This window comes from Atractosteus spatula, chromosome 28 (assembly GCF_055471065.1).
Source record: "Atractosteus spatula isolate fAtrSpa1 chromosome 28, fAtrSpa1.hap1, whole genome shotgun sequence".
Classification (NCBI taxonomy): domain Eukaryota; kingdom Metazoa; phylum Chordata; class Actinopteri; order Semionotiformes; family Lepisosteidae; genus Atractosteus; species Atractosteus spatula.
The window spans coordinates 10,469,931-10,497,100 of NC_142733.1; the positions used below are offsets into that span (position 1 = coordinate 10,469,931).

Here is a 27,170-nt window from a genome sequence, read left to right on the forward strand (position 1 = left end):
GTAGGTGGTGAGGGGTAGGAGGGTACATTGTTGTTATACCATTCTGTTCTAAGTTTATTCTGTCACAAAAAGAAATCAATGATAATCTTGGCAGTAGACATTTGTGAATGAAATATGCAAGTAAAAAGTGTGGTCATTTTATCAACATTCAGTATTTGGAGTTAATTTGCATTTTTCGTGTAGCCTCCTTCAGTACCGATACCCGTGTAGCAGCTGTTTCCTCAGCTGATTTCTAGTGAGAAATTTCTACTTTCCTCACACTGTCCAGACATCGTGGTGGGTTATTTGCCTGTCCATGGTGTAAACTGCTTTGTGCCTGTTGCTGCCGGAGACCAGCTTCAGCTCCTTTATGACCCTGGAATGGATAGTTATTAGAAGATAGATGGATTGGTTAACTAACTACAGGAGTAGTTAGTATTGACAAGAGAACAGTGTAGATTTCTTTTTTTTTTTTGAGTGTTGCAGAAAAAGCCTTCTGTAGTGGAGTATCCGCACTCCCGTCTCATGGATGCTACATCATTTTGAGTTCAGCCATATTCACAGACAAAAGGCGTCACAAAAATGTAAAAAAAACCAAAATGAAGCCATGCTGTTACTTCTGCTTAACAAGGTGTGTCATACGCTTTGGTTCATAACAGCTGTAAGCAAATTGCTTTACAGTGAGCCCTCTGGTTTCCAAACCGGTTTCTGTGCCTCCAGCTCAAGGCAACTCACTTCAGATTCTTCAGATTTCCGACCAGGAGGAATGAAACCCCACGTCCAGACTGATAGTTCACTTGCTAGGGAGCGTTCTTCTGTGGAATGTGCTTTGGGGATCCTTTGGGATGAAAAGCGGTTTTCTCAAATGCAATTATCCTTTCCGCTAGATGGGCACTGTGATGACTCATCTGCACATGCTGTATCTGTTTCTGCATGTTATCTCCATGACGCTGATAAGCAGCACTCAGTGACAGTGACCATGTTACCAGACTAAGCATTTATTCCTGAAAAACAAAGAAGTTCTCCCACCACCTTGCTGGTCTCTTGGTCTTGGGAGCGGAGCTGTGTGGGCTCTGAGCAACAGTGATTGAATCCCAGCTGGGATTCAGTACTGCACCCATCACACTACTGTCTTGTAGGTTTGCGAGTTGCTGTTTTACACCTTTTTGATTGGAGGGCAGCTCAGTGGTGCAGTGGTTAGCGTTGCTGCCTCACAGTGCTGGGGCCCTGGGTACAATTCCTGCGTCGTCTCTATAATCTTCCCCTGCCCGAGTGATTTTCATCCAGGTCCCCTCCAGGTTTCCATCCAGTCCATAGTTATGCTGGTAGGTTAACAGGCTCCTGTACAAAATTGGCCCTGGTGCGAGTGTGTGTGTCTGTAGGGGCTTAACGGTTTGAAAACAGATTGATGTATTGATTGGATCTAACTGTTAGGTGCCCTGGATGACTAATAAATGAAGCAACAGTTACAGGGACTTACTTAAGGCCCTTCCAGTACAACATTGCCTTCTCAAGGATTTGCAACAAATTAACATTTTTTAGAAAATAAAAGCAGGAACACATTGCAAATTTTGTGCCTTTAGTACTGGATTAGATAACTTTAATTAAGTGCCAAAAAGTGCATTTTCTACAAGCATTATCCTTTCATCAGGAAAACACAAGAACTCATTCAACAAGGCGGCAAAAGGGTTACAATGCAATTTCCTATCTGAAAATAAAGAAAAAATAATGAAACAAGAACATTCAAGATGACCCACAAGTCCCAGAAAAACTGTGGTGTTCAAGAATGCTGGGACTGGGACTGAACTGGTTTAGTAGCGTTCATCTCATTTCTGGAAAACACAAACCTCCTTTTATTCTCTGGAGAAATCTGTACTGCAAGTGCAGCGCGAATCTAAGGGTTCTACTTCTCCCTCTGAAAGCTGTACACTTGGTCCATCAGATAAACCCTGTCCAAGGTAATCAAATCAAACCAGTTTAAGTACTGCTTTCAACTTCTCTAACATCCCTGAGCTGAGAATTTCCTTTTCTGAAAGCAGTAACAAGCCACCCTCCTTAGGAGGGTAGACATCTGACTAAATACTCCGACTACAGTAATGCCCGTTTATTTATGCACAGGATTTGTTGAGTTTATTCCAGGAGGAAGCAAGTAAGAAGACACTGTCCTACAGCCAACACTGCAACCTCATAACTTCAACCACAAATGGAACAGTCATGCAATTTTATGCAGCAGCTTAGTGTACTTAAAACCAAGAAAAAAATTACTTAAGGAGACCTAGAAGTTTGAGAAAAGGTTAACAGGCTGTCATAATTACATAATATCTTTACAACAAGCAAAGTGCTACACATGCCTTTCTCTGGGACCTTTTATTAAATTCTCCATTAGATTTTAAAAACCACAATGCACATACCAATTAATTCTGATTACTGGGAACCAGGCAGCATGCTGAAACAGGTGAGCTCTTCTTCAGTGCTACATGCGTTTTCCTTTTGTGACAGAGGCGAAATGCTAAAAGTACACTACACATGGCAGAAAGAAATGTGCTTGACCATCACTTCTAATGCACTTTTAAATAACAGCCATCAAACTCTGTTATCAACTGGTCACCCCCTCCACCGGTGGGGTTGTACAGAAAGATCCACATTGACCTCTGTAGCAACAAAGACCATTCTGTACATAGTTTTTTCTGTAAATCTTATTATGGGTGAGATTTTTTGTAATCCACAGATAAAAATAAAGGTGTAGTAAATTAAATATACCAACATCTTTTTGTCCGGTGTGATGCTGTTCTCTGCGTGTTGCATGGTTCCGCAGGGTACAGGCCAGTCCCAGTCCTGGAGCGCCACTCTGCCACAGCCCTCACATGGCTCGCTAGGAGAATGTCGGCGTGAAAAACAAGGGTCAGAGCTCAGGTGTGATGGAAGAGCAGAGATCCTGTGGACGTCTGGAGCTCCTGGTGGCTGTCCTTGCTCTAGGAGGAAGGGTCTCGGTCCAGGATCCGATACTCTTGCAGTGGGTATTCCTTCATCAGCTGGACCACAATGGCAAGAGCCATCACCTGCCAATACAGAAGGCAGTGTTAACCGGGGATTGTAGAGGATGTTTTTTTCCTCTTGCTTGTGCCTTCATTCAAGGCGGGATTAATGAAATAACTGAAATTTGGACAGTGAAACACCAACTTCACAGGTGATGTGTCCCAGTTATGTAGTGCAACGTGCAAAATGATCTAACCAAGCAAACTCGGAGAAAACCAGAGGAGGGACACCTCAGAACCTATTGAAATACTAAACACAACACTATGGCAAAAATAAGTCTGATGAGCTGCGAGGACAAGCAGCAGTAAACGCAGAGTGATGGAGACACAGGTAGCAATATGACAGAACAACAGTCTCGCACTGGACATGTCCAGAGGCAGCGAGCAATGAAAAGTCCAATACTGGAGCTGCGCAAGAGAAAGAGTGGTTCATGGTGATTCCGATGAGCAGCAGAGGGCAGACTGCACATGCAGGGAGGGTAGCATGTAGAGCTGCAATAACCCAACCTAGGACATTCAAGAAGGCCAAAAACCAGAATTTGAATAGAGGAGTTTGTTAACAATGGATATATCCTTTGAGGTCCCCAGAGGAGGTAGCAGAGTTCAGGGGTCTTTGCAGGTAAAAACTCCTAACAAAGAAGTACTGTAAATCCTAAATCCAAAATCCAGGACAGTTCCAGGATTTTGATCTTGAGGCTAATCTGGAGAAAAGCTACCACTGCTTCTCCAGCCTACACTATTCCAGTCTGAAGTCTCACACTGCGACACCTTTATACACCCAGTGAACAACTGCATACTTGTGTGCCATTTACATACACATCCTGTCTCAATGGCCTCCTCTAGTGGCCTTCCCCTGTCATTGCACCCCCTAACACAGCAATCTGCCACACCTGAAAGACATTTATATAGGAGCAGTCGAAGGTGTTTGGAAAGAGCTGGGCAGAGAGTATAAATACAATCAGTAATGTTAGGGTACATAGTGCAGAACTGTGTATACTGCATTGACCTCAGTATGTATAGTGTTGGTTGCAACACTATAAAAAGGACATAAATGCCCCAAAATGAGCTTAAGAAGCAGCAACCAGACCAAAATGGCACATCATACAGAGGTTAAAAGAACTGAATTTCTTCAGTTTTGATAGCAGATGAGATTTTTTGTTTCAGGATCTTGAGTACAAGGGAATTTGAATTGTTAGGACATCCATCTAAATTCTGTATGCTTGTCTTAATGAGGGCTGTGGCAAAAGTCAAACAATGTAGGCTTGAAATACTTTACAAAGAGCTAATTAATATTGAAACTGTGGCTTCATTTCTCTCATGCTAGCCGAGACGGGCTTTCATTTTATACGGCTAAAACAATGCAAATACAGCATCTCAAACACACCAGGTGTAAAAGATAATGTAAATGGACACCACTTAACCATTCTAGATACATACCTTACTGGTTGGTAAATATTTACACAGTTTTAATAGTCAAGTTCTAAATTCTTAAACCAGGTAGGACCAGCAAGAACAGGAACCTGGAATTTCAGAAGCCCTTTAGGCTTCGTGTAAGAAAATCCTGAACTAGACAATATCAGGATCCTACAAGAATTCATATAGTTTTGCACTGCACTCCTTAAGTTTCATTAGTACTGACCTGAATTACAGCTATCACAGCAGCAGAGATGAGGGTTACTTGCAGAATAAAGGTCAAAGCATCTTTAAGTTTCTCCTGGCAACCCTGAAAAAAACAGGAAAGAACAAGAGTCTTTAACCTTGGTCCAGCAGAGCTCCAATCCAATACAATTTATAGATTACTATAAAGCTCCCATTTCACACGACCGGGGACATTTGCAAATTAATGGTCAAATAAAAACTCAAGGGAACTCTAGTCCCTCCAGGGCTGAAAGATATTCAGATTTTTGTTTTCAATCATCTCTAAATAATTAATTGTAATTATTTAGTTTAACCAACTAGAAATTGTTCTATATCTTTTAGACATTTTAATGGTTACCTTTTCCAGCTGGAATGGATCTGGTTTGGCGATTCCTGCTACTGAACCACAAAGCTATAAATCCTTCTGTCAGATCAGTTTTAAAGAAGATTTATTAATCAAGAATAAATGAACTGGAGCTACAACTGCCAAATAACACTTGTTTTGCATAATTAACTGTGTCAAAGCATTTTCAAATCATAATCTTGGATCTTTGATTGTCATCTCATAAGAATGCAAATTAGTTTGACATCTGTAACAGTGGTAACAGAGCTAGAGGTCCCCCACAGTACACCAAGTGAGAATGTAGCGGGATGCAGTGGTATCAATACAGGCAGCTCACAGGACATCGAAACAGTAGCTCTTAGCAAACACTCCCCTCGTGCTGGGTAATTAGTCAAAGATTACATAAGCAGAGTCTCGGGAGTCTCGGGGTCTCCCGGGTCCCGCAGGACAGTAACCGTGCTGCCAGGGGGCAGTACCTGGGGGTACAGGAGCTCCGGCTGGTGCACGCTGCCGCTGCAGTTGTGGGAAGTGGAGTTGCAGCAGCTCAGAGGAACCCGAAGGGAGCCGGTGTGGTTAAACCAGGGAGTCGCCAGCCAGTCCTGGAATCCACGCACCCCACAGCAGCGTAGCTGCAGACAGAGCGCGGCCGGGCATTAACGTCTGGCGACGCAGCAGAGCTCCGCTCTCCGCACCTTTTAACTGGAACCAGCCCTGCAAATACTGGACTAGCCTACAGGCAGCTCAGAACAAGGTTCAGTCCCGTGCAAGGACACCACTCCCCTACACTGCACTGAAAGCAGCAAACGGCATCTGTGCATCCTGATAAGCACTAGCATTTGACATAGGCATTTTGGAAATAATTCTGACTACATGAAATATTATTTTTTGAATATTAATATTATAAAAATGTAACCTGTTGCAATCCAACATGATGCTGTATGACAAAACTGCACACTTACAAACCAGACTGTTGAGGGCTGGTTTGTAAATGGAGGGGTGTTTGTGTGAGGTAGGGAAAAGTTATCTTTAGATTGTTACTCTATCATGGTTGTGAAAAACAAGTAATTTGGCCACAAATAAAGGAAGCGAGCTCTAAAATAGACAGCTCCCGCCCCATGTCTACCTCCTTCTGGAGTGAATCCACAGCATGGTCAGCAGGGTCTTGGCTGCTGCCGTTGTAGTTCTCAAAGACACTCTGGAGAGCAGCCAGCTCTGAATCAACCTAAAGGAGGTCCAGGAAGATAGATCACTCGTCTGTGCTTCCTGACCTTCACGTACTGGAACAAGCAAGAATGGCAAAGGACTGGTGCTGCTGTAAACCCATTTCAAAACCTTCAAGAGTCACAAGCCACAGCCTGTTCAGACTGCTGCTGCTGCCATCCAACATCTTGTCTTAATATACAAGTACAAATGTTATATTCTAATATACAAAGGTTAATGTGCAGTACATACAGGTATAGGCCCCTTCATATTTTAGATCCTGCTTGCTAATCACTTCATTAAGGATCTGGCTGTAGCAAGAGACGTGTGCTAGTGATTACAGTGAATCTTTTGGGGAAGGGATTCCCCTACTACTGGTGCAGCATGAAAGGTCAACACATCTGCTCTGCAGCTCATAGTGTGTGCTGTTGTAAGATTGGTCCAGCATCACTTTAAGAGAGAATCATGGGTATTTGTCACTGCCCCGTCACCCAACATCTCCGCCAGTTCCCCACTTTTTCAGCCTCCCTAAATGACATGGCAACATCAGGAACATATTTAAAAAAAAACAATGAAAGCTCCAGCTACCGTACCTGCCCTGACTTGGTGTAGGCGAAAGCTGCTGTTGTTGCCACCAGGCAGAAAATGATGATGAGGAAGTACACAAACTGCAGGGCCAGAGAAAGACAAAGCAAAATGAGAGCAAAATCAAGTTGTATCAGTGTCTCTCATGGAAGCTCTGACAAGAAAGATGAGCAACTACTTCACTGATAAGGAAAACGGGAGATGCGAGAACACCCATAAGTGATCCCCAAGCCACTTGACACGGCCTGAACAAATCGGATCTGCCAAGAACTGGCAACATTACACCAAGCCAGTGTGCCAAGTAGGTAGAGACGTATTGAAAAAGACTTATGACAGTAAATGCTGCCACAAGGTGCTTCCACCAAATACTGAGATCAGAGGTCTGAATAAATATGCTTAATACTAACCGACATATTCCAGTTTTTTCTCTTCAGGGTTTTTCTGACATTTAATATAACTTAACATGCCCTTAAAGGGTCTTCAGTCTATGTGTTCAGGATTGGAATAAAATATAAAGTCTAGACAGATGTGAAATCACAGAATGATGCACACACATGGGTGTGAAGAGCTTGGCAAGGCACTGGAAATGCTTGGCCCCCTTGTCTCCCAGTCTAACATCGTGAGGCACGGCGTTCCAGGCTTGTACTTACGATACCCTGGAGACACGGGGAGTCCTTGCTGGACACCCTGCAGCCAACAACTCCAGAGAGGACCAGAAAACTGGCAGCCAGGATGGCCAGGATGGTGGGGAAGAGGATGGTGGGGAAGACATCCTGGAAGAACAGCGAGCAGTACTTATACCTGACAAGGAGGTAGACGCTGCTGATGCCCACTAACAAGCCCGCGAGCTGCAAGAAACACAGAACACAAAATTAACCAAATGCCTGTGAGACATGATTTAATACAGAACGCTTTACAGAAAGGACTAGTGGATAAAGGCTGTCCGTCTGTGAAGCCAGTTTGTCCAGGTCGTTCAGGAAACACACGCTGAGATTCTTGGATTGATAAGCGACTAGAAGGATCTTCTCATTTGTAACCTTTCTCGAGTACTTGAGGTTTGCAGTACTTTCGCCACTAATTACACCATTAGTTCTGTTGGAAACGTTACTATTTAAAACGGGAGTGAATGTTCTGAAAAATACAATAATTATCAAATCAAACCTTCTCTTATTTTGGAGAAAGACATCCAAAAACAAGAAGCAGAACGATATGCTAGTTTCTGCTGGTTTTCAGAAATCTAAATCAATGCCGCGCAGCCTCCGACTGCCAGCGAGACCCCGACAGCGGGACAGCACCGCCGCCTGCCGCCGGGCTCCCGGGGGGAAGCGCTCACGTTTCTCTGCAGATTTTAGTGTTTCTGAAGCGCCTATTGTGAAAGCAGATTGGGGACGTCAACATGTACAAGGGAACACAGAACCCTAGATCTCCTGAAGTAACCGACATTTACACATTATATTTTAAACTTCCAAAATTATAGGACCTAGAACTCGGCCTTATAAACTCTTGGGGAACATCCATCCTACAAAGGCGTCCTCCGTGGTTTTCACGGAATTCATTTTATCTTCATAATTCTGCACTCTTGAGTTTTCCGTTTGTTACAAAACAAAGGTGTCTTTTCAGCTAGGTTGCACCTGCGGAAAACTTTTCTAATGTGAAACCCACCGCCCTTCTTTTCGCAAGACGGGGGCCTTTAAACTCCCAGCAAACGGGTAAAAACAAAACGCTCAGCGATTACGCACGGAGAAGGAGGCGACTTTCGGGTATTCCGTCAGGTGATTGCGGTCCGGCACCGCAATCACCTGACGGAAAATGGAATAAAAATGGAGACCATTTAATCTTTTTCCCACTACATTACGAGGTGTAGCTTGACAAAGTTATGCCAAAACAGTGTCAGCTTTTATGTTATGTCTGCCATGAATACATTTCCACAGCGCCCCTCTAACGTGAGTGTTGGGTAGTACGAACCAGTTTATCCAAACACCCCTGAACACAGTGAATCGCTCTCCTTACCCACAGCAACTGGGTGATGATCCGCAGCGCCACTTGGGCTCTCCGACGCGGTTCGCTCATGACTTACTACAGGAAGGCAACTTTAAGAAGAGCCAAGAAAGGGAGGGGAAAAAGAAAAAAATTGTCTTGACCCAGAAAGTACTTTCACATGTTGCTTTCTTCTGGTCCGAACGGTCCGGCGTTGCTGTTTATATACTGAAGGGCTGCGCGATCGCCACTCACGGCTCCTCCGTGCACGCAGCCATTTCTAGAGAAGAAACAGGTGTCCGCGTTCCTCTCGTTAGCATTACAGCTCCAATTTGTTATGCATCCGCCGTAAGCAGTTCTGAATCCCCGGCTAAATGGTCAGTATTTCTCTCTTCCCCCGAAAGCAAGAAGTAGGCCGAGAGGAAACGCGGAAGTATCAGCGCGGCCGCCTCCGCGCACCACGCCTGACTCACTCGCTTGTGACGCGTGTGCGTGTTAGATTCAAGTGGAAAACAACAACAAGCTCAGCTGTGATGGACACCGTATCAGGCGACGCGTGGATGTTAACATTTTATTTGACTGACATATTTTGATAGTATACAGAAAATCCCCACTTCTCTATTTTATTTTTTTTTCTGCTGTGGCGTAGACTAATAAAACATAATAAGATCATGATGTTCTCAGGCCGATCGGATGACATCGTCCATTGGGAAGACAGCCCTCGCCATAATTCATTACTTTACCGCATATGAAATTTTGAAATGAGAAAAATGAGTTGTTTGATGCAGGCAGGCACAGACAAACACGTCACACGATTGTTGGACTCCTTAAAGTGAATCAGCTGACAACATCATCCATTGAAAGACCAACTTTATTTAGGTAAATTAACAGTTTTCTGTAAAAATCAGATTTACAATGATATAATAACAGCAATGTGTGGGGTCCTGTCATAACTATGTTTGCTACTGACAAAAAAAGCAAAGAAAAAATGTATTCGTTGAGAACTGGCGATGGGACAGTGTCGAATAATTCTGATTAGGCACGTCCGCTATGTTTGCTACTGAGAAAGTGTAAAAATGGACAGAGTAGATGTTTGTGTTCTGGTATTGAATACTGTGGTGGCCAGTTGCTTGTCATTCAAGTCATTATTTTATTGAAGTAATGCTTTCATAGACAAAGAAACTTTAAAATTCACGAGGAAATCAGCCACAGTACATATACCAACATATAAACTCTCCAAGACCTGACGTCTGCCACTGCAATAAACCTGTGATGTATTTGAATCCCCAGTAGTTTCTTTGGTGTAAAGATATTTTCTTTCCATGCTCATATTTTTGGGTGGTTGGTCAGTTTAGACGTTGAATTTATTTATTAGATTTTTTAAAACCTACCGTCTAAAATAATTTATCAATTTAAAATACAAAAATATCCAATACAAAAATTACAAGGATTTATTTCAGTTCCCCTGTAAACCAACAGCGTTTAAGGGGCACTTTACATGGTATAAACAAAAACACACACAAACAAGAAAAAAAGAGTGTAGAGTTAAAAACTGTCAGAGATGACATGTCTCAGTGTCAGGGAGTGGGTTCTGGAGCAGGACGGCCGAGCGCAGGCGCAGAGACACCCCTGCGTCAGAAAGCGCTACTAAAAGGTGCAGAGCGGAGATCCCTGCTTGGTACGTAGGGAGCGGTCAGAGATGCCAAGTACTAAGTACAAGTGGGGCTTTGGTGTGTAGGGCCTTAAAAGTTAAAGATTTAAATTAAATCCTATTAAAGCCTTTATATATATTTCCATACAATTCACACTAGACAAAACCTGATTATTTCCAATACAGTGAATCTCTTACCCAAGGTGTGTTAACCTCAGAATTTAGATATGACTTTTACTGTCAGCTAACTGTCTACATTGAAAATAGACTCCATAAAAACAGTGTTCCCTCTACAGAAGTGTTGTATCAAATACAACTGCACTAAGCGGTTAAAAACATACACATCAAAGTGCTTGACATTCTCAGCAACCCACATGTTGACCCCTCAAGTTTGGAAACCTAGGCTCTGCAGTATTGAAGAAGTATAAAAAAATGCTTATAAATCATGTGAAAAAAGTACAGAGTTATACAAAGTGATAAGTGTTGTATTCTCCTGGCTCAAAACAATTGAGTCATTTTCAATTGCTTCATCATACACTATTAGTTTAAACATATAGTGTGATCTTCCAGCTAGTCAGAACAATGGTAAGAACAAACAGTTCTTCATACAGCTCATTGTAGTGCTGACACATGCATTGTGACTGTGTCCTGAAATCAAATCATTTCTCGCAGTGGAAATGATCTCAAGATGAGCGTATGCTGATGATGTATAAGGCACAGAATGAGCTGTTGAGAATATAACAGTTTAAAATAACATACAGCACAGTGCCTATAGAAGGTCTACACTATCTTTCCAACTGCAAGGCAATCGGTTACACCAGAGCTACCTTACAGTTGCTGTTACTAAGAGGTACAGTATGTACAGTTACTCAACCCACATTTAATTAATATAATTGCTTATACTTATATAGTGCTTTTCTGGACACTCCACTCAAAGCGCTTAACAGGTAATGGGGATCCCCTCCACCACCTGGATAATGTGACGGCAGCCATAGTGCACCAGTACACACCCCACACACCAGCTCTCAGTGGAGAGGAGAGCAGGTTGATGAAGCCAGTTCAGAGATGGGATTATTCTAGAACAAGGCCATCATGAAAGAAGAATGGCCATCATGTGACCCAAAAATTGTCCAATGTACTGAAGCAGATGATTTTGAAATGAGGGTAAATGCTCACTCCTTTCTCCTTTAACTCAATTCTCTTTCTCAGATAAATACAGGTACAAAGAGCAGATGGCGTAGCGACCATTTTCGGTTTGCTTTTTTTGATCCCTTATAATAAGGTGAGGTGCTCTAAAAATGTATCAGCAGTTTAATGTGGCACTATTGCATTCTTCTATGTCAAGGTATGGGAACAGAGCTCTGCTGCGAGGAGTGACATCTTCTTCTTCACACTTCACAGCTCTGCACTCAAAGCCCCTTCTGCTACACCCTCCTAGGACATCGTTTAAGAAAGAAAAAAAGTCAGTCCAATTGGTACTCACAGTTTTAAAATTAAAATGAAAGTCTGCTCAAGCACAAAAAGATCTTATCAGATTTGTTAGCGGTGAGATTTCAGTTTAAACTATTCCACCCCAGATGAAAGAATAATCAAACTTTAAGTTCTGAAATTAAAACTGAACAATAAAGGAAGAACTGTCACATGAAGGCAGTGCCTAATCAGGTAGAATATACATGTTTTTTCTTTATTTACTTGGAATCTCCATATTTTGGTACTCCTACAATATTAAACAATTAAGGAATGTTAGAGTTTAGAACAAGCTACACACGAGTTGAGGATGATACCCTGTTTTCTTTCAAAAAATGGCAGGAGGAGATCTTGAGGTTCAGTTAACGGCCTTGATAAGCATCCTCTCATTTCCTATGTTCTTACTATTTGCTTACTAAGACTTCTTTTAATGCTGACTATGATTTGTACCGCACTGGGGAGAATGGACACCCACAGACCCACTTGTGTCAGATCCACTCGTCTTTTGGCATACTGCAAGCTCTGTAGTGGTCTACAGGGGAATCGGCAGTGATTGTGCTTCTCTCTGAAATCATTGCAAGCCTGCAGGTGCCGGAAGAGTAGCAGGAGACAGCTGAGAGGGCCGTAGTCAACTAACATCCAATGGTTTCCTGGACAGTGGCATGATCCACTGTCGAACCAGCAATGTGTGAGCCATAGAGCTCCACCTGTTCTCTAAGTGTGCATCTTGTGCATTTGCACTTTGAGCTATTTGGGAGTTTAGCATTTGCGTATTTGATAATTAGATTTTAAAACAATCTTCCCCAGTTGTAAGAGGGCAGTAGGTTCTCATGCAGCCCTGGGGAATGAGCTGCCACCCTCATTCACCTGACCAGTCTTGAGAAGATGATTGGTCAGGTGCCAGTTTAAAAATCAGGAAGCAGAGGCTTCTGCTGTTTGGAGACAGAGGGCAGATCCTCTGTGTGCAATCTCACCAGACAGAGAAGGAAGTGACCAACCATGGTCCATGTGACTGTGGAACTTGTGAATTTTGAAGAGGAACTTTAGAAGAGGTTTTTTGAAACTCTCAGACAGTCTTACAAGTTTTTGGAAAGCCAGTAAGCTGCTTAGCTGCTGGTTATTTCCAGAGAGGGACTTTGAAGAAGGAAAGAGTTCAAAGAGCAGCTTAGGTTTTTTATTGTGTTATTTGGATAATTTTCCCTACAAAATAAATGAAAGCACTTGTTTGTACCATATGGATGCATTTGTGCCTGTTTGCATGGGACCTGTCTATTCAAACCTATGACGCCCCAACCCATGAGTGTGTCACAGAGTCATAAAAACCATTGGAACGTAGGAATTCCAGTTTAGTATAACTAGCAGCACATTTTATGCAGCATTTCTGGCTTGAGGACACACTTGTCCTTCCAAGTAATACTCACAGATCAAAAAAGGAGAGGGATCATTAGTACTGCTACACCCAAGGCATAAATGAAGCAGCAGTATTCAGGTTTGTGCCCATCAGATGTCCCATTTACAGATTCACTGGAAGTAGAAGAACATTGTTTGTGATTATCAGCTTCCAAAGAGAGATTATAGGTGTCACCTTAAGCAATGCCATGTTGAATTCCAATGCAGGGCCTTGCCTTAAGCAGCAGCTTAGTTAAACCACTATGAATCGGTTAAATGCATATTAATGTTCAAGCATCTGGGTTTGAACTGCTGTCCAAGATACAATTTCAAATACGCGAGCAGACCAGACCTCATTATCATCAAAGTTGCCACAACAAAAAGTATGAAAGAATGGAAAATAACACAACTGCTTTCAGTTAACCACGTTGAAATGATATGTACATCAGTGCAGTTCAAAAACAGTTCAAAAACATAACCCTGTCTCATTTGAAATATGTTACTAAAGAAAATTTGAAAGACGTTTCTGTATAGTATAGAAAACAAGGCAGAAACACCCTGACAATACCACAAAGGACCGGCTTGATAACAATTTTCTAATGATTGTTTTCCAGTGTTTTAAAACAATTGATTATATGATTTTATGTAAATGATGCTTAAAATGTTTATTATGTTTTGTTAGTCTTTTAAACAATACATAAATGTTGTCTTTGTGATCTTTTGTTGGCTTGGGATGTAGCACAGCCCGAGTATTTCAAGTAGCAGGAGATACCCTGCAGCCAAGCCTGGAGTCTCAGATGCTTTTGAGAACCCCAGGGAGTGCCGACAGTGGATCTGTTTGCTCGGATGGAATGATGAACACTGCTTATTACACTACCAGTGAAACCCATTCATGCCAATACATGGCTGTGAAAATAATCTGGAGAGTCTGCTTACTGAGTATAAAACAGACCTTTGGTCAAAGGGCTGAAGTTAAGTTCCCAGTTCAATTCCTAGTTGTGCAACTGAGATCTCCCTCAAGAAAATCACTGCACCTCTTTGTGTTTTATTCCCTTGGCTGCAACCCAGGACAGAGATCATGTTGAACACGATTCTGAACAGTGGCAGTTGAAGGATGTTTGAACCCACAGTCTCTTAGTGAGTATGCGTAAAAGCATCCCCTGAATGACTAACAGGTATATACTCACGCCTGACTGCCCAGCTCTTTCTTCTGTTTTTCACATTCTTGCTTGTACTTTTTCTTTTCTTCCTGGAGCTTCTGTTGAAAATCTTTTCTTTCTGAAGTCAACGTATCTGAAAATGTAAAAGGGGAGATTTCAAGTTTGTTCAGGACCTTTTCCTATTAGAAGACCTGCAGAATCCTATCTGGCAGATTTCATAGGTCACCACTATATTATCATTGTCTAGAGACTGGGAATGCTTTTACTGTGGTCAGTTAAACACCTGATTTGTTAAACTAAGTAATTTGGAGATCACTGAGAAGAACAAGAGTTCCCTTAATTCAATAAATTATTTCAATGACTCAGGAAGACCTCTCAGACAAAATAGATTGGAGCTCTCTAGGACCAGGGATGGAGACTCTTGTTTTAAAAGTATGTAAAATGGGGAAACACAGCAGCCAGGGTTTGTGCTGCTGCCTCACAACTCCTGTGTCTGAGGTTCAATCCCAGACTGGGAACCCTCTGTTTCTCCCGCGTCAGCAGGAGTTTGCTCTGGAATTCACTACAGTATTAAAGATAAAGGTGCTGACTAGGTTAATTGGTATCTCTGAGAAGGACTGGTGTCTCGATCAGGGTGTAGTCCTGTCTTAAACATGCTACTGATTTAATTTCAGTGCTAAGATATCAGTCTTTTTTACATAGGAGCTGTAAATCCACTTGATCACAACTGACAGCCCAGTTTTAAGAGGGCAGGTCCTTTGTGTTCTCCACATGGCTTTCAATTTAAAAAGCATTGCATGTCCTTGGGATTTCTTATCAGCCAGTTCCCTCTCTGTGCTATTTATGCAGTAGGCCATCACTGGTGTGTACTCCTCCAGAGACTTGGGGTTTTTGTTAAGGTAAAAATAATTTCACATCTTAAGTGGTAAAATATGTTTCTAACAGGCATCAAGTCTGTATTTACAAGAGATGATAGCCAAACAAAGCCTGCCAAGCACCATGACAGTAACAGCAGTGCATTTAATTATGAACATTTCAAAATAGGTTCTCTTCTCTGGATCCAAATTCTCTTGAGCAGCAGGAAAGGAATTACTTTCAGCTCTCGATCTACAGTAGGTGAGTTATTTATTTTTTGTTCTGGAAATTGAACAGCTTTGTTAATCTCCTAGTGCAGAAACAAACTGTCCAGAGCTTTTAGGATTCATGTTTTTTTTCCGAGAATGACTGGAAGGAAGGGCACTGCTAAGAAAACTCCACTGAACTTCAGGAAGTTTAGTCAAAGCCAAAGCCTGGCAGAGGAACCCCTGAGATCATCCTGTTTGTCAGCGAACTATGTTCTCTTACCTCCTAGATGCTTTTTGTCATTGGCACACTTTTCTTGTTCCTCAACAATTTTACTTTGCAGGAGTGTTTTGGTTCCATTTAATAGTTTCTACAAAAGAAAAACCAAAAGATTCACTCAGTACAGACCTCAGTTTAAGGAATATTATAACCAGCTAGCATGACTTACTAACTACTAAGCAGACATGCTTAGCAGTCAAATGGTCTCCTCTTGCTTGAAACCTTTTTAATGTTCTTATGGCTCTTGTAAACCCATTGTTGGCTTAAAGCTAAAAAAGATTAAGTGTGTCTCACAACCCTTCTGTGCTTTCAGGAGCTGCAGACATGTGGCAGCTATGAAAACAGCCTTGATGAAAACAAAACGGACCAAATTCCTTGTAAGGCCCTTGAACATGTAAATGCTCTGGACCAGCAGGTTTTACATCACCAGGAAGACCAGCTAATGCAATCATTCTGGGAAAACAGTAGAACTGTAGGCTCCAGAGAACGTTCACTGCTTAATATCCCTTGAAAGCATGGAAGGAACTAGCTTGTTTAGCTAGTTTGTAAAAAAGTGCCTGGATCCTCCCTAGTGGCAGAATCTATGCATTATACACGTTATGTCTGCCAGCTTTAATACACATCTCAAATCTGGAAAAAGGCATTCAGGATGATTAATACATTTTTAGGATGATATATTACGATCGGATACAAAGCTAATAGAGTAACTCCCTAGAAATCACTTAGTGATTCATCCCTCCACTTAATTTGATGCTTGCAGCTGTTGAACTAGCAAAAAATAACCTTTTTTTGCTTTCCCAATCGCATGTCATGACCTTCATTTTTGCTGACGCAAATACAACCAAATGTAGATTTCAGTTACTGAGTAACACAGAATGAAAGCTAGCTAAAAAGAGGAAGCATTCTGGAACAGTGCCATCTGGGGAAGGTGCTGGTTTGATTCAGGACGTGACCCTGAGAGAGGAGCTGCATGAAGCCGCACAACATTCGCTGCAGCCACATCATTTCCAAAACAGGCCAGCGATGAATTGAAAACTGTAAAAATATCTTTTAAAAAGGTCTATTCCTTTAGTTTGCTGTTCAGATTGCTTCAGATAAGCAATGTCCTTTCCCCATTTGCTCCTGTTCACCCAGCTGTGTGAAAGGGAACCAGCACTGCTGGGACATAATTCCTGCTTTTGATGTCCCATCCAGGGGGTGAGGGGGCAGTTTCAGGGGCCCAACTGAGAACAGAAGAAGTGATTGGGGGAGGCCAAGTTGAAGTGATTATGGTAATAAATTGTTTATTCAAATGCCGTCTTGCCAGGCTCATAACCATGCTATAAGACTATACTCAATCCTTTATAACCTGCTTTCCAAAAGACATAACAGGTGCTGTCATGACTATCTTAACACTAACTGTAACCCTAACTCTATTTTAATCCTTAGCCAGTACCTTATCCCTAGGGCATACTTTAACCTCTGCTGTTACGTATTATTCTAAATAAGCACCATTTGAAACAACAGAAATAATAATTGTAACTCTTTATGATAGTGTCTTTTTTTGAAACGGGCTCTGCTGAGCTGATGAATGTGCACTAATAAACATTTCACGAGGAATGATGGCAGCCGAAAGCTTGGGAGAATTTAGAATCATTTATTGAGATGTGGAGATTTGGCGTAACCCGCTTGGCTGAGGGCCGACCTCCCGGCCGTTGGACGGGGAGGATAGGACCCCCATGCGACCAATGGGGTAGCTGCAAAGGTGGAGAGGGGGTGGAGGAGGGATGCAGAAAACGAACGAGGAAGAGGAGAGAGAGTGACATTTGATATATATGGAGACCGGTTGCTTACGTCAGGATTAGTGGGAATTGCGGCAGCTGTGTCGAATGCTGACAGGCGTTGTGCTTGCAAACACAGATGCTCTATGAATCAGCTGAAGCTACTGTACCATCCACAGTTATTTGGTGTTGCTTTCTTTGGTGAAACGAAATTAGTTTGCAGATGGTTTGGTGAAGGTTTGACTGGCATGATAAACATGTGCGTCTAAACAGCTGAAAATCCTGCAGGCAACATTTTTAATTTTATTCCCACGCAATTCGGAATCACCAACCATTTCTTTATATCCTCCCTCACAGCAGTGACTCCTGTACCATTGCAGAAAAATGAGGGGACAGACAAGCTCCTTTGAAACTCCTACACTTTGAAACTCTTTCACCAAGCTGAAGGCTCCTCAAAGCTCCTCAAAAAAACTAATGTCCCTGAAAGACTTCAGGCCCCAAAAGCTACAGGGGTTGGAGTTGTTATTTGGCTAAGAACTGAGAGGAGTCCAGCAGTCTGGTCCCCCCTCTGCCTCTGGCAGCAGCATGTGAGTTGTTTCCACAGTCACAGTCAGCTAGTCACATTCTCCTGGTTTGAATCCATGACCATAGAGTTCACCCAGTTGATCCCTGTCGTTTTAATATTCATCCTACAGCTTACTGTAATCTTTGGGATGCTTGACCCATTACTATTCAATTGGAATTGCATTAATTTGGCTGTTTTCTTGCACACTAAACACTATCTCACGAGATACCAAGCAAAAAGAGGGGACAGGTATTTACACAGGTGACTAACGGAAAGAACAGTCTGATAATCTAATTCCAACAGAAAGAGTCTTGCAAACCTCAAGGAGTGCAAATCAGCCGGAAAAAAGTTATGAAATTGCATCTTCAGCAAGTATATCATTAATAACACCCTTCCCTCACAGTTATCAATGCCTGTTTTCTGCTCCCATCAGTGTTGATAGCAGCAAGTCAAGGTGCTGGGTTGCTGTTAGTGTGACAGCCGGACTGGATTCGTCACAACGGGCTGCTCCAGGGCTCTGACCCTTTGGAGGAAGTAGGATCACAGTTTCTCTTCCCACCTTATCTTTATGATCTTTGGACCACCTGCTGTGTGTCGAAGTCCTATCACCCCTAAATCATGAGGGTACGTCGAACAAAGAGCTTGAATGGCTGAAGTGAAGATCCCTGTGACATATCAATTTCCCCCCACAGTCCAAAGACATACTGCTACAGTAGGTCATCTGGATTCTGGGAAAACTGGCCCCAATGTAAGTGAGTGTGTCAGTGTGTGCACTGTGATGGACTGGTGTCCTGTCCTTGGACAGGGGTCCCTTCCTTGTCCCCATTGTTTGCTGAGATAGGCTCTAGATCCCCTGTGACCCTGAATTGAATGAAGCAGTTTGAAGCATAATAGATATTTTCATTTTGGGCTATGTCTTGCAGACATTTCATCTTATTGAACTTACAGAAAATACTTTGTGTTCAAGTATGCAAATTCAAGTGATCATAAGTATTGGGACACATTGAGTTTACATCATTTCAGGGTGTTGTCTTTATTTTTTCTTTGCATTTAAAATGCTGCTGAGTTGTATTTAACACCAGAGATTGAAATGATCAGTCTTAGATTTTCCATTTTTTTCTCTCCTAATTGAACTCCTTGATTGCACTGGTTTTATGTTTTGTGTCAGTGTCATCCTGCATGGTAATGCACCATCCAGAACGTATGGAAGCATTTTCTTCTACCTGAGAAAATGGTTCTGTCAATTTCATAATTAATTTACAAATTTGTAAAGGTCTGTAGCAGTAACCACTACAAAGATCTTGCATCATAGTGCATACTTTGTGTGGAAGAGCAAATAATATTTTCTGGGATCGTATAATACTAGCAATAAGACTATTAAAGTAAGAAACCTAAAAAACTAAACATTGTACAGGCTGCATTGAATGTACCATCTTGTAAGTAATTTATGCTCTGATGTATCTGGAAATTAAATGCGATTTGTTCTGTAGCATTTGTGAAGAAAACACTTGATCCTCTGTTTTGCCTTATCAGGAGATCTTTGAATGATTAAAAATTTCCTATACATACATATTAGTAAATATAAAATTTAAATTACTGGTATTATTTCACTCTTCAATATTTACTTTGACAAAATCCTTGACCTTCTTGACCTACACGAAACAGTGAAATAAACCTGCTTGAAAGCTCATTTCAAACTGTCCAGATATTATTAGAGACAGGCTGTACAAATTTCTCTTTTTTTGCAAGTCATTTCCAATAATTTGAAACACTATCAGTCAAAAATTGGCAGAATACCAAAAAACATGTTGTGGCTTGTTTGCTAACATTCATTTTGATAGCATCATACTGGTAATTGCATCAGACTTTAAAATTAATGCCAGGCAATCACTATCCAGATAGCTATATTAAGTTGCAACAAAATTGTAGAAATCAAGAATAAGAATATAAATTCAATTCCAATCAAGCTTGAAAATATAAATAACATTTCAACATAAGAATTGGCAACACAAGCTTGTGTACACCAGATTATGCTGTCAAAACATTTGCTACATTGTTGTTACTAACTAAATATGTTATATCATTCCTAAAAAGTCTATTAAAGATCTCAAAGCAATGTCTTCAGTGTCTGTAACATAGCTAAAAAGTTACTTTTATTTTAATTTACTGGATTTATAAATATCTTGCTTTTTTCTAACACAATGCTTGGAAATGTTTTTACAATGGTTTTTATTATCTTGGAAAACAATATATTTTATATTTGTCACTGGTTTTTAAAGACTAATAACAGACTAATGAAGTTTCAGATATCACCACTGATATAATTTCTTTTGAAAAAATTTTCTATCCTGAAACTGTTTATGTGATGTTCTTACATAATTCTGTAGTTTTATATTGAGATTTCTGGCATTAATCAACTCTCATTTCCCCACCAGTCTATTAAAAATGTGACTTTATAAATAACAGCTTGGGGTATAATTCATAAGTGGTCTCTTAAAAATTAGTGATCATCATCCTTAAAAATCTGAGAGCTCTGGAAAGTGTAAAATAAGACAAAAAACATATCCAAAGGTCTTACACAGTACAGGGCTTTTAGTAATGGAAGAAGAGATCACTCACCATGTCCCGCAGACATGCCATTAGGGACTCATTACTCTGCTTCAGCTGTCCCTGGCTCACAGCAAGATCACGCTGCAGCCTGGTCTGATTTACATGTCCTTTCTCCAAGAGCTCCTGAAGGCTTTTCCTGTCCTTCTCCCACGAGGACTTCTCCTGCAGGTGCTTTTGAGTTTCATTCTGTAATTCCATTTTACACTGAGTTATAGTTTTCATAGTGTCTGTCGTGGCAAGAAGTATGATGGTAACACTAGAGGCTACAGCCCATAGGAGTAGCGCAATTATACACATCATACAGTAGATATCTTTGTTAGACCTTGCCATTTTGGGAGGATGAAAAAAACACCTGTAAGCAGCAGGAAAGTTAACCAGCTACCAAAGCACTGCGCTCTTCTCTTCTGTTGTGTTTGTGAGCAAGAACAGGCGCTTGCTTGGACATCCCCTAAAATTCTGCAATATTACGACAGGAAAGGGGTGTGTTCAGAAAATCATTGAGCTCTCAGTCTTGGCCCAAAGTTCAGCTGCGAGATGTTGGACTGGTTTAGAGGGGTGCCAGAAGTGCCTGAGCAGAGCAGTGCCCTGGGTCTGTCGCTGTGCCCTCCTCTACTTCTATCCTCCACACAGTCAAAGAGGAACGCAACAAGCTGGAACGTTTTGATTGGGGAGTCAAAGTAAAATTCACAGCTTCCAGTTCCAAGAAACTGGAAACTGTGCAAGCTGTTTGAGTTTCAGTTTCCATTTCTCAGTCTGAGGTACCTGGCAGGATTCCCAGGCTTTGGACATGGAGTCCTCTGCTTTCAAGCAAAGCTGAATTACGCAACTGCTCCTTTTTCAAGAAAAGGCAGAATTCTTACCGGGCATATTTTCAGCTCCTTATTAAGACCAATAGTGATTTTAAGTGAGGAAAGTGAGGAAAGGCTAGTCTTTTTCTCAGTAGATCTGTACAAAGAAAAATAGACTTAAGAGCAAAAGGAACAAAAGAGAAAAGGAAAAAATGAACTTTCACAAGCCAAGATTTTGGTCTACATGGAACCATAGTTAATTACCAGTGGATCTGTCATATGTTCATCCACACAGGGGTTAGACACCTTAAAGCTTCATTGTACTATGAGGTGAAGGGAGCCAGCCTGATCTTTATACTGCAGCCTACCTTAAAATGCTGTGACAAAGCACGACATTTCCAGTCCATTTAGCATCATCCCTGTGAAGAAATCCGGCTCTGGCCTGGGGTCATTACTCCTGACCCGGCTTGAGGGAATTTTAAACAGACACCTGCTGTTGTACGTGACATTTCAGAAATAGCTGAAAGGTGGAATAGCATCATCAGGAAGAACGGGGCCGCAAGGGGATTTACTGCTTTTAAACCGCCATTCCTGGTAATATCATAGGGTGAACATTGCTGGACTTGGACAAGAAAACCCTGCATAACACTGTTGCAATTAAAAGCACTGTTAGAAATAGACCTCGTGTGCGTCTCCTTCAGTGTTCTCCAGAAGTGGCCATCTTCGTTACAATTAACTCATTTCAAACCTTCACTGGACTGCGCTGCATCCCCGCACATTTGTTATCAGAAACCTGCTTATTCCTGAGAAGGGTCACAAGAGAGAAGTCTGCGAGCCTCCCTCAGAAGCATGGGGTACACAATGGGAACACAGCCTGGATGGGGTCTCTAGTCCATCAGGGATAATAGTTTTTAATCAGAGTAATTTAATAAAATGAAATGAATGTAAAAGACAACTTGTTAGACTAGGAGCTCTGCAGTCCCTTCCTTATATCTGGGGGGAGGTGAGCTAAATTCTACCTCTGGTCCAAATTATTTCCTGGGCTTAATGGCATACAGTACCTTACACAAACAGGTCAAAATTTAATCCCTATTCTCTTAATTAAATAGGACTACAAGGAACCCTTCTAAAACCTGTCCAAGATCTGTCTGGTATCAGAAACAAACAGGGCTGAATGTCCAGCCATCATTAATCAAATTTTCAATATGGGTTTCATTATTCACTTTGGTCAACAACACACATTCAAAAAACAGTCATCAAAATGCAGAACAAACCCGCCCCACCCTCCCTCCAGCTCTCTCCCATACCCAACCACAATGCAAGCCCACAGTTTTATTGCTGAGGAAAATGGGCTTTGACCTTTCTGGAATGTGCACCATGTTTATATAAAAACAATGTTTAAAACAATTCGGATGGGCTAAATGATTTCCTCTAAATTTGAAACCTTTCCTAGTTAATCTGTTCTAAAACCTTTCTTCCGTTTCGATGTGGCTGCTATAACTGATTTGGTGGTGAGTCACATCCTTTTCACTAGGTACAAAGATGAAACCTAGAGAAACTCTTGCCTGCCAACAAACTGTGGCAGAGCACACACAGCATGATCGCAACTTGCTGAAACTTGCATCTGTGACTTGTATCACACATCCTTCGATGACTATAAGGATACTTGATCCAAGCCTTCAAAGTTCTCAAAGATACCACAGCAGGCTGCTTCAAAATGAAGATAGAAACAAAACACAGTAATGCAACCACACTTGCATATGCCATCTTATTTAAAACTCTGCCAGTGTGTCATCTTAATTTTCTACACTGGAGGAGCATAGGAGCTTCTGGGCAAGCTCTTATCATTGGTCTCCTCCCAGGGAACTTTGAAAAGTAGAGAAAGATTGAACTTTGTCTAGGTTGTTCTCCTGATGTTTGTTTAATCCCTCTTCACTAATTACACACTGGAATACTATATTCTACCCAACTCATTCCACGTCATCCCTGTCACCAAATCATAATCCTTAATTCATTAATCACTGTCCATTCAATTCTTCAGTTAAACTCGGTGAACTGTTCTCATTCTATTCTTTGTTCTCTTCTCCAAAGGTGTACTCTTTCTGTCCCTGTGGTGAGTTAATGGGCTGACCCTGTTTGGCCAGGACATTGCACTACCAACCATTCCTGACACAGCAGGAGCAGCTGCTAGTTTGTTGTCCTCTCTCTAAGACCACATCTTTGATGTCCCCCAGTACAGTCTTAACTAATTAATTTCTCAAGCACTCCAAGTTGCTGAGAACCACACACATCACACTGCACTGTACCTCTCACTCTTATTCCTATCATGTTAAAGCTTAGACACCGAATGACACAATTTTCCTCCTGGATGTTCTTACATTAGTACCTTCTCATTAATTTAGGGGAAAGGCCAGTTCCACGCAGAAGCCTGTCTTTCTGCTTGCTCCTTTCCCTCATGTGGAATCCCATCACCAGCCCAGGTGTGTCTGATACCCAGCTTTTCCTCCGTAATAAGTGGATTTTATCTATGCCATCTCCCACTCCCTCACAAGAAAACTTTATGGAAGTGCATTTAAACCCAGGAAAAGGAGGCTCATCTGAACCCAAAGGGTATTGGGAGTATGGAACAAGCCTCCCAGTCATGTGGTTGAAGCTGATAGTTTGGATGACTCCCTTGGATCAATAAGCTACTAACTGCCAAATGACCTCCTTTTGTTTGTAACCTTTCTTATGCTTTTAGTTGTTATTTTTCTCCTGATGAAGCTACATTTGCTGTTGCATTGTCTAATGTCTCCTGCAATGATGTCTGTACTCATTCTTCATGAACACATGCATCTTCAGCTCTCCTTATTCGTCAGTTTGACAATAATGAAAAGCAATGATTTTAAACTGGTTTGAAAATAATTTGGTGTTTGTTCTGGGTTGTTCCATAAGACACAAGATCTTTTGTGGAAGTGGAAGTATCCACTATCCTCCATTGCTGTGCCATTGTGTTGAATTCCAAATGACATTTCATGAGAAATAACCATCAATATGAAAATGCATTGAGGAAACTGTTTGAGAAGTTAGGCATAAGAAACTTTACTAAGAGCCAACCACCTGTGTGTAGTATGAGGAAGTAAACCAACAGGTAACTGCAAAGGTGCAGAAAGATTAATGCAAGCAAGGCAAGAAAGACAGGCTTATTACAGTATTTATAGTTTCCCAAGAAATGACATAATGAAAAAGTATGTTGGTGTAGCTGAGCTTCTTCTGCTGGCCTTATGCCTTTGGTCATTCTCCTGCTGAAAGGTGAATTTTTGTCCTAGTTTTACTCAATGTTAAACACGGTATGTTGGCGTCTAGACCATTTGTAAAAAACTTATTTGTTGAGTTTTCCTCAACAAATAATACACTACAATCACTCCTCAACACAGGATGTCCTCAAAGAACGTCTCATTAAATAGTAATATGATCAGATAGGTTCCTGGCGTCTTTAGAAACTGGTTTCAACTGGTCAAAATGAGAAAATGGTTACTTCACTTCCTCAGGATCACCTCAGGGCTGTGTCTTGTCCTTTTTATTGAGAATTTTGTGCACTAAGATTGAAAGAGCAAACACACAGCCAGACATCTCATTAAGTTTGCTGATGACACAGCACTGGTCAGCTTATTAATGGACCCAGATTGTAATAGGTTGGGAAAATTAGTGACGAGAAGCAGAAAATCACATCAGCCTAAATGCCTTCTACAAATTTCGGGGTGTGAAAATGGCAAAAAGCATCAAGAAGAGTGTGACTCTGGCCCTTCACTGTGAATTCACGCTACTCACGATTGCGAGACACCTCTGTGTCCCCAGGTGTAATCGATAGAGACTCATGAAAACTTCCATCCCCTCTGCAATGTCCTTCTTACCTAATGTAAAATAATTCTCTCATTTCCTCAGGCATTGTTGTACTGTCTGCTTTGTTGGTGATGTTTGTCTGTTTTCATTGTTTTTTTTTCATTGTTTTTGTTGTGTTGGGCTGTAAAACAAATTCCTCCCAGGCAATGAAAAAGCTGAGTAAAATTGAATTGAAAAGTAATGAATTCCTTGTTGCTCTCAGGCACAGAGAGTTCCCAATCCAGGTGTTCATATCCACGTGTTCATAGATGAACAAGATACTTCATGTAACCACTAAAAAGCACAAGATTCTGTATACAGTACTTGAGGTAACATGCTATCTTGTGAGAAAATGTGTAACTAGGAAATCAGACCAGTAACATGGAAAATCAGAGGTACTAAAGATGGTGACCTTAAGCATGTTTTCAAATGGTTAATTATAATAAAGAGATAAAATGTGAAAGCATCATTAATTCGGTAAAATGCTTCAGAAGGCAAACTGAAAACACAGAAGTCAGAAGAGAGGTACAAGTCATTGAGTTACCAGCCATCTTACACAATGTGGAACTTAATATTAAGGGAGAGGATACTCACCTTCAGGGTCTCTTCACACTGCTGCAGTTGTTTCAGCTTTTCAGTTACATCATTTTTGAGCTTGGTCTGATTTTGTCTCCCTTCCTCCAAAACCTTCTCAAGATGTTTCTTCTCTTCCTCCCATGATGAGTTCTCCTTCGTTTTATATATAGCAACAATGGTACAAATTATAACCAACAGGAAGAGCACTATTAAGCCCACCCATACCCATTTCCACACAGTCTTGTTGGATCTAGGCATCCTGGAGTTAACTTGATGTCACTGATAAGCACAGAGAATAAGTAAATGGTGACCGAACAATCCACTGTTCCCCTGACTCACTGAAGTAAAACAGGTTGTCCTCAGACTATAAAATTAATTGATTTTTTTAGGGTCCTCCCACAACAAAGTTTACACAATAAGACAGGAAAGGGGCGTGCTCAGAAAAGCATTTGGCTCTTTCTGATTTTAAGAAAGGAAAGCAAGTTTTGGCTTTTGGTTGTGGGAGCTGGGCTGTGTGCCAAAAGCAGTGTTGCCTTGCCTATCCGTACTTAGTATCGGACTACATAATGGATAAAGTCAAATGCCAAAAGCAGGTGTGTGAAAAATGATATAAGATGCCAGTTTCAGGAGTAGGTTTAATTAGAAGTAGCTTGAGTTTCAGTTTCCATTTCTCAGGTTGTATTAGCAACCTAACAGCATTCACATACCTTAAATTTAAATGAAGGTGCATTTAAATTCTGGAGGCACTTTACCTGTGGTGGGAATGTGGAACAGGCTACTGAGACCTGTGGTTGATGCCAATACTTTGGCTTCCTTCAAGAAATGGCCTTAAGTGAGATCCTGGGATCGGTAATGTACTAACTTCCAAATGGGCCAGATGAGACAAATGTCCTCTCATTTATAACCTTTATTGTTTCTTAATAGTCTTCTTTACCATTGTTTTAATTCTTTTCAACAATTGTTTCATTGTTTCAAGTAAGAAATTATCTTGAAATTGAAAGGTCAACCAGTTTTATGATTCACTTCTTCATAGAACCATTTCAAACAGACTGAAGAAGCCCCTGTCCATTGTTTGGCTTCACTTATTCCTTTCACGTTATAGTGTACATCAAACACTGCAGAAATACTGCAGCTCTGTGATTTTCCATCACCCAGCTCAGCGCTTTCTAAATTTATCCAAATCGTGGATGAAGATAATCTACTGGTTTCCTCACCCTGAAGCGCATAATTAGCCTTCCCAGTTTC

General features: G+C 41.3%; 2 protein-coding genes across 2 annotated transcripts; both read right to left on the bottom strand.

Annotated features, from left to right (window-relative positions):
• Nucleotides 1-1,548: 1,548 nt before the first annotated feature.
• On the bottom strand, nt 1,549-9,232 carry tspan37 (tetraspanin 37). The gene is made up of 7 exons (XM_088907760.1): nt 8,791-9,232; nt 7,431-7,628; nt 6,789-6,863; nt 6,119-6,217; nt 5,472-5,624; nt 4,654-4,737; nt 1,549-3,038 (listed from the first exon to the last, which is right to left on the bottom strand). The coding sequence occupies exons 1-7, from the start codon at nt 8,848-8,850 to the stop codon at nt 2,952-2,954; spliced, it is 756 nt and encodes a 251-aa protein (XP_088763886.1). The 5' UTR covers nt 8,851-9,232; the 3' UTR covers nt 1,549-2,951.
• Nucleotides 9,233-9,610: 378 nt separating this feature from the next.
• LOC148814041 (uncharacterized) lies at nt 9,611-26,265 on the bottom strand. Its single transcript, XM_088907761.1, has 6 exons — nt 25,944-26,265; nt 20,710-20,886; nt 15,769-15,856; nt 14,452-14,557; nt 13,297-13,399; nt 9,611-11,842 (listed from the first exon to the last, which is right to left on the bottom strand). The coding sequence occupies exons 1-5, from the start codon at nt 26,181-26,183 to the stop codon at nt 13,300-13,302; spliced, it is 711 nt and encodes a 236-aa protein (XP_088763887.1). The 5' UTR covers nt 26,184-26,265; the 3' UTR covers nt 9,611-11,842; nt 13,297-13,299.
• Between the last annotated feature and the right edge of the window lie 905 nt (nt 26,266-27,170).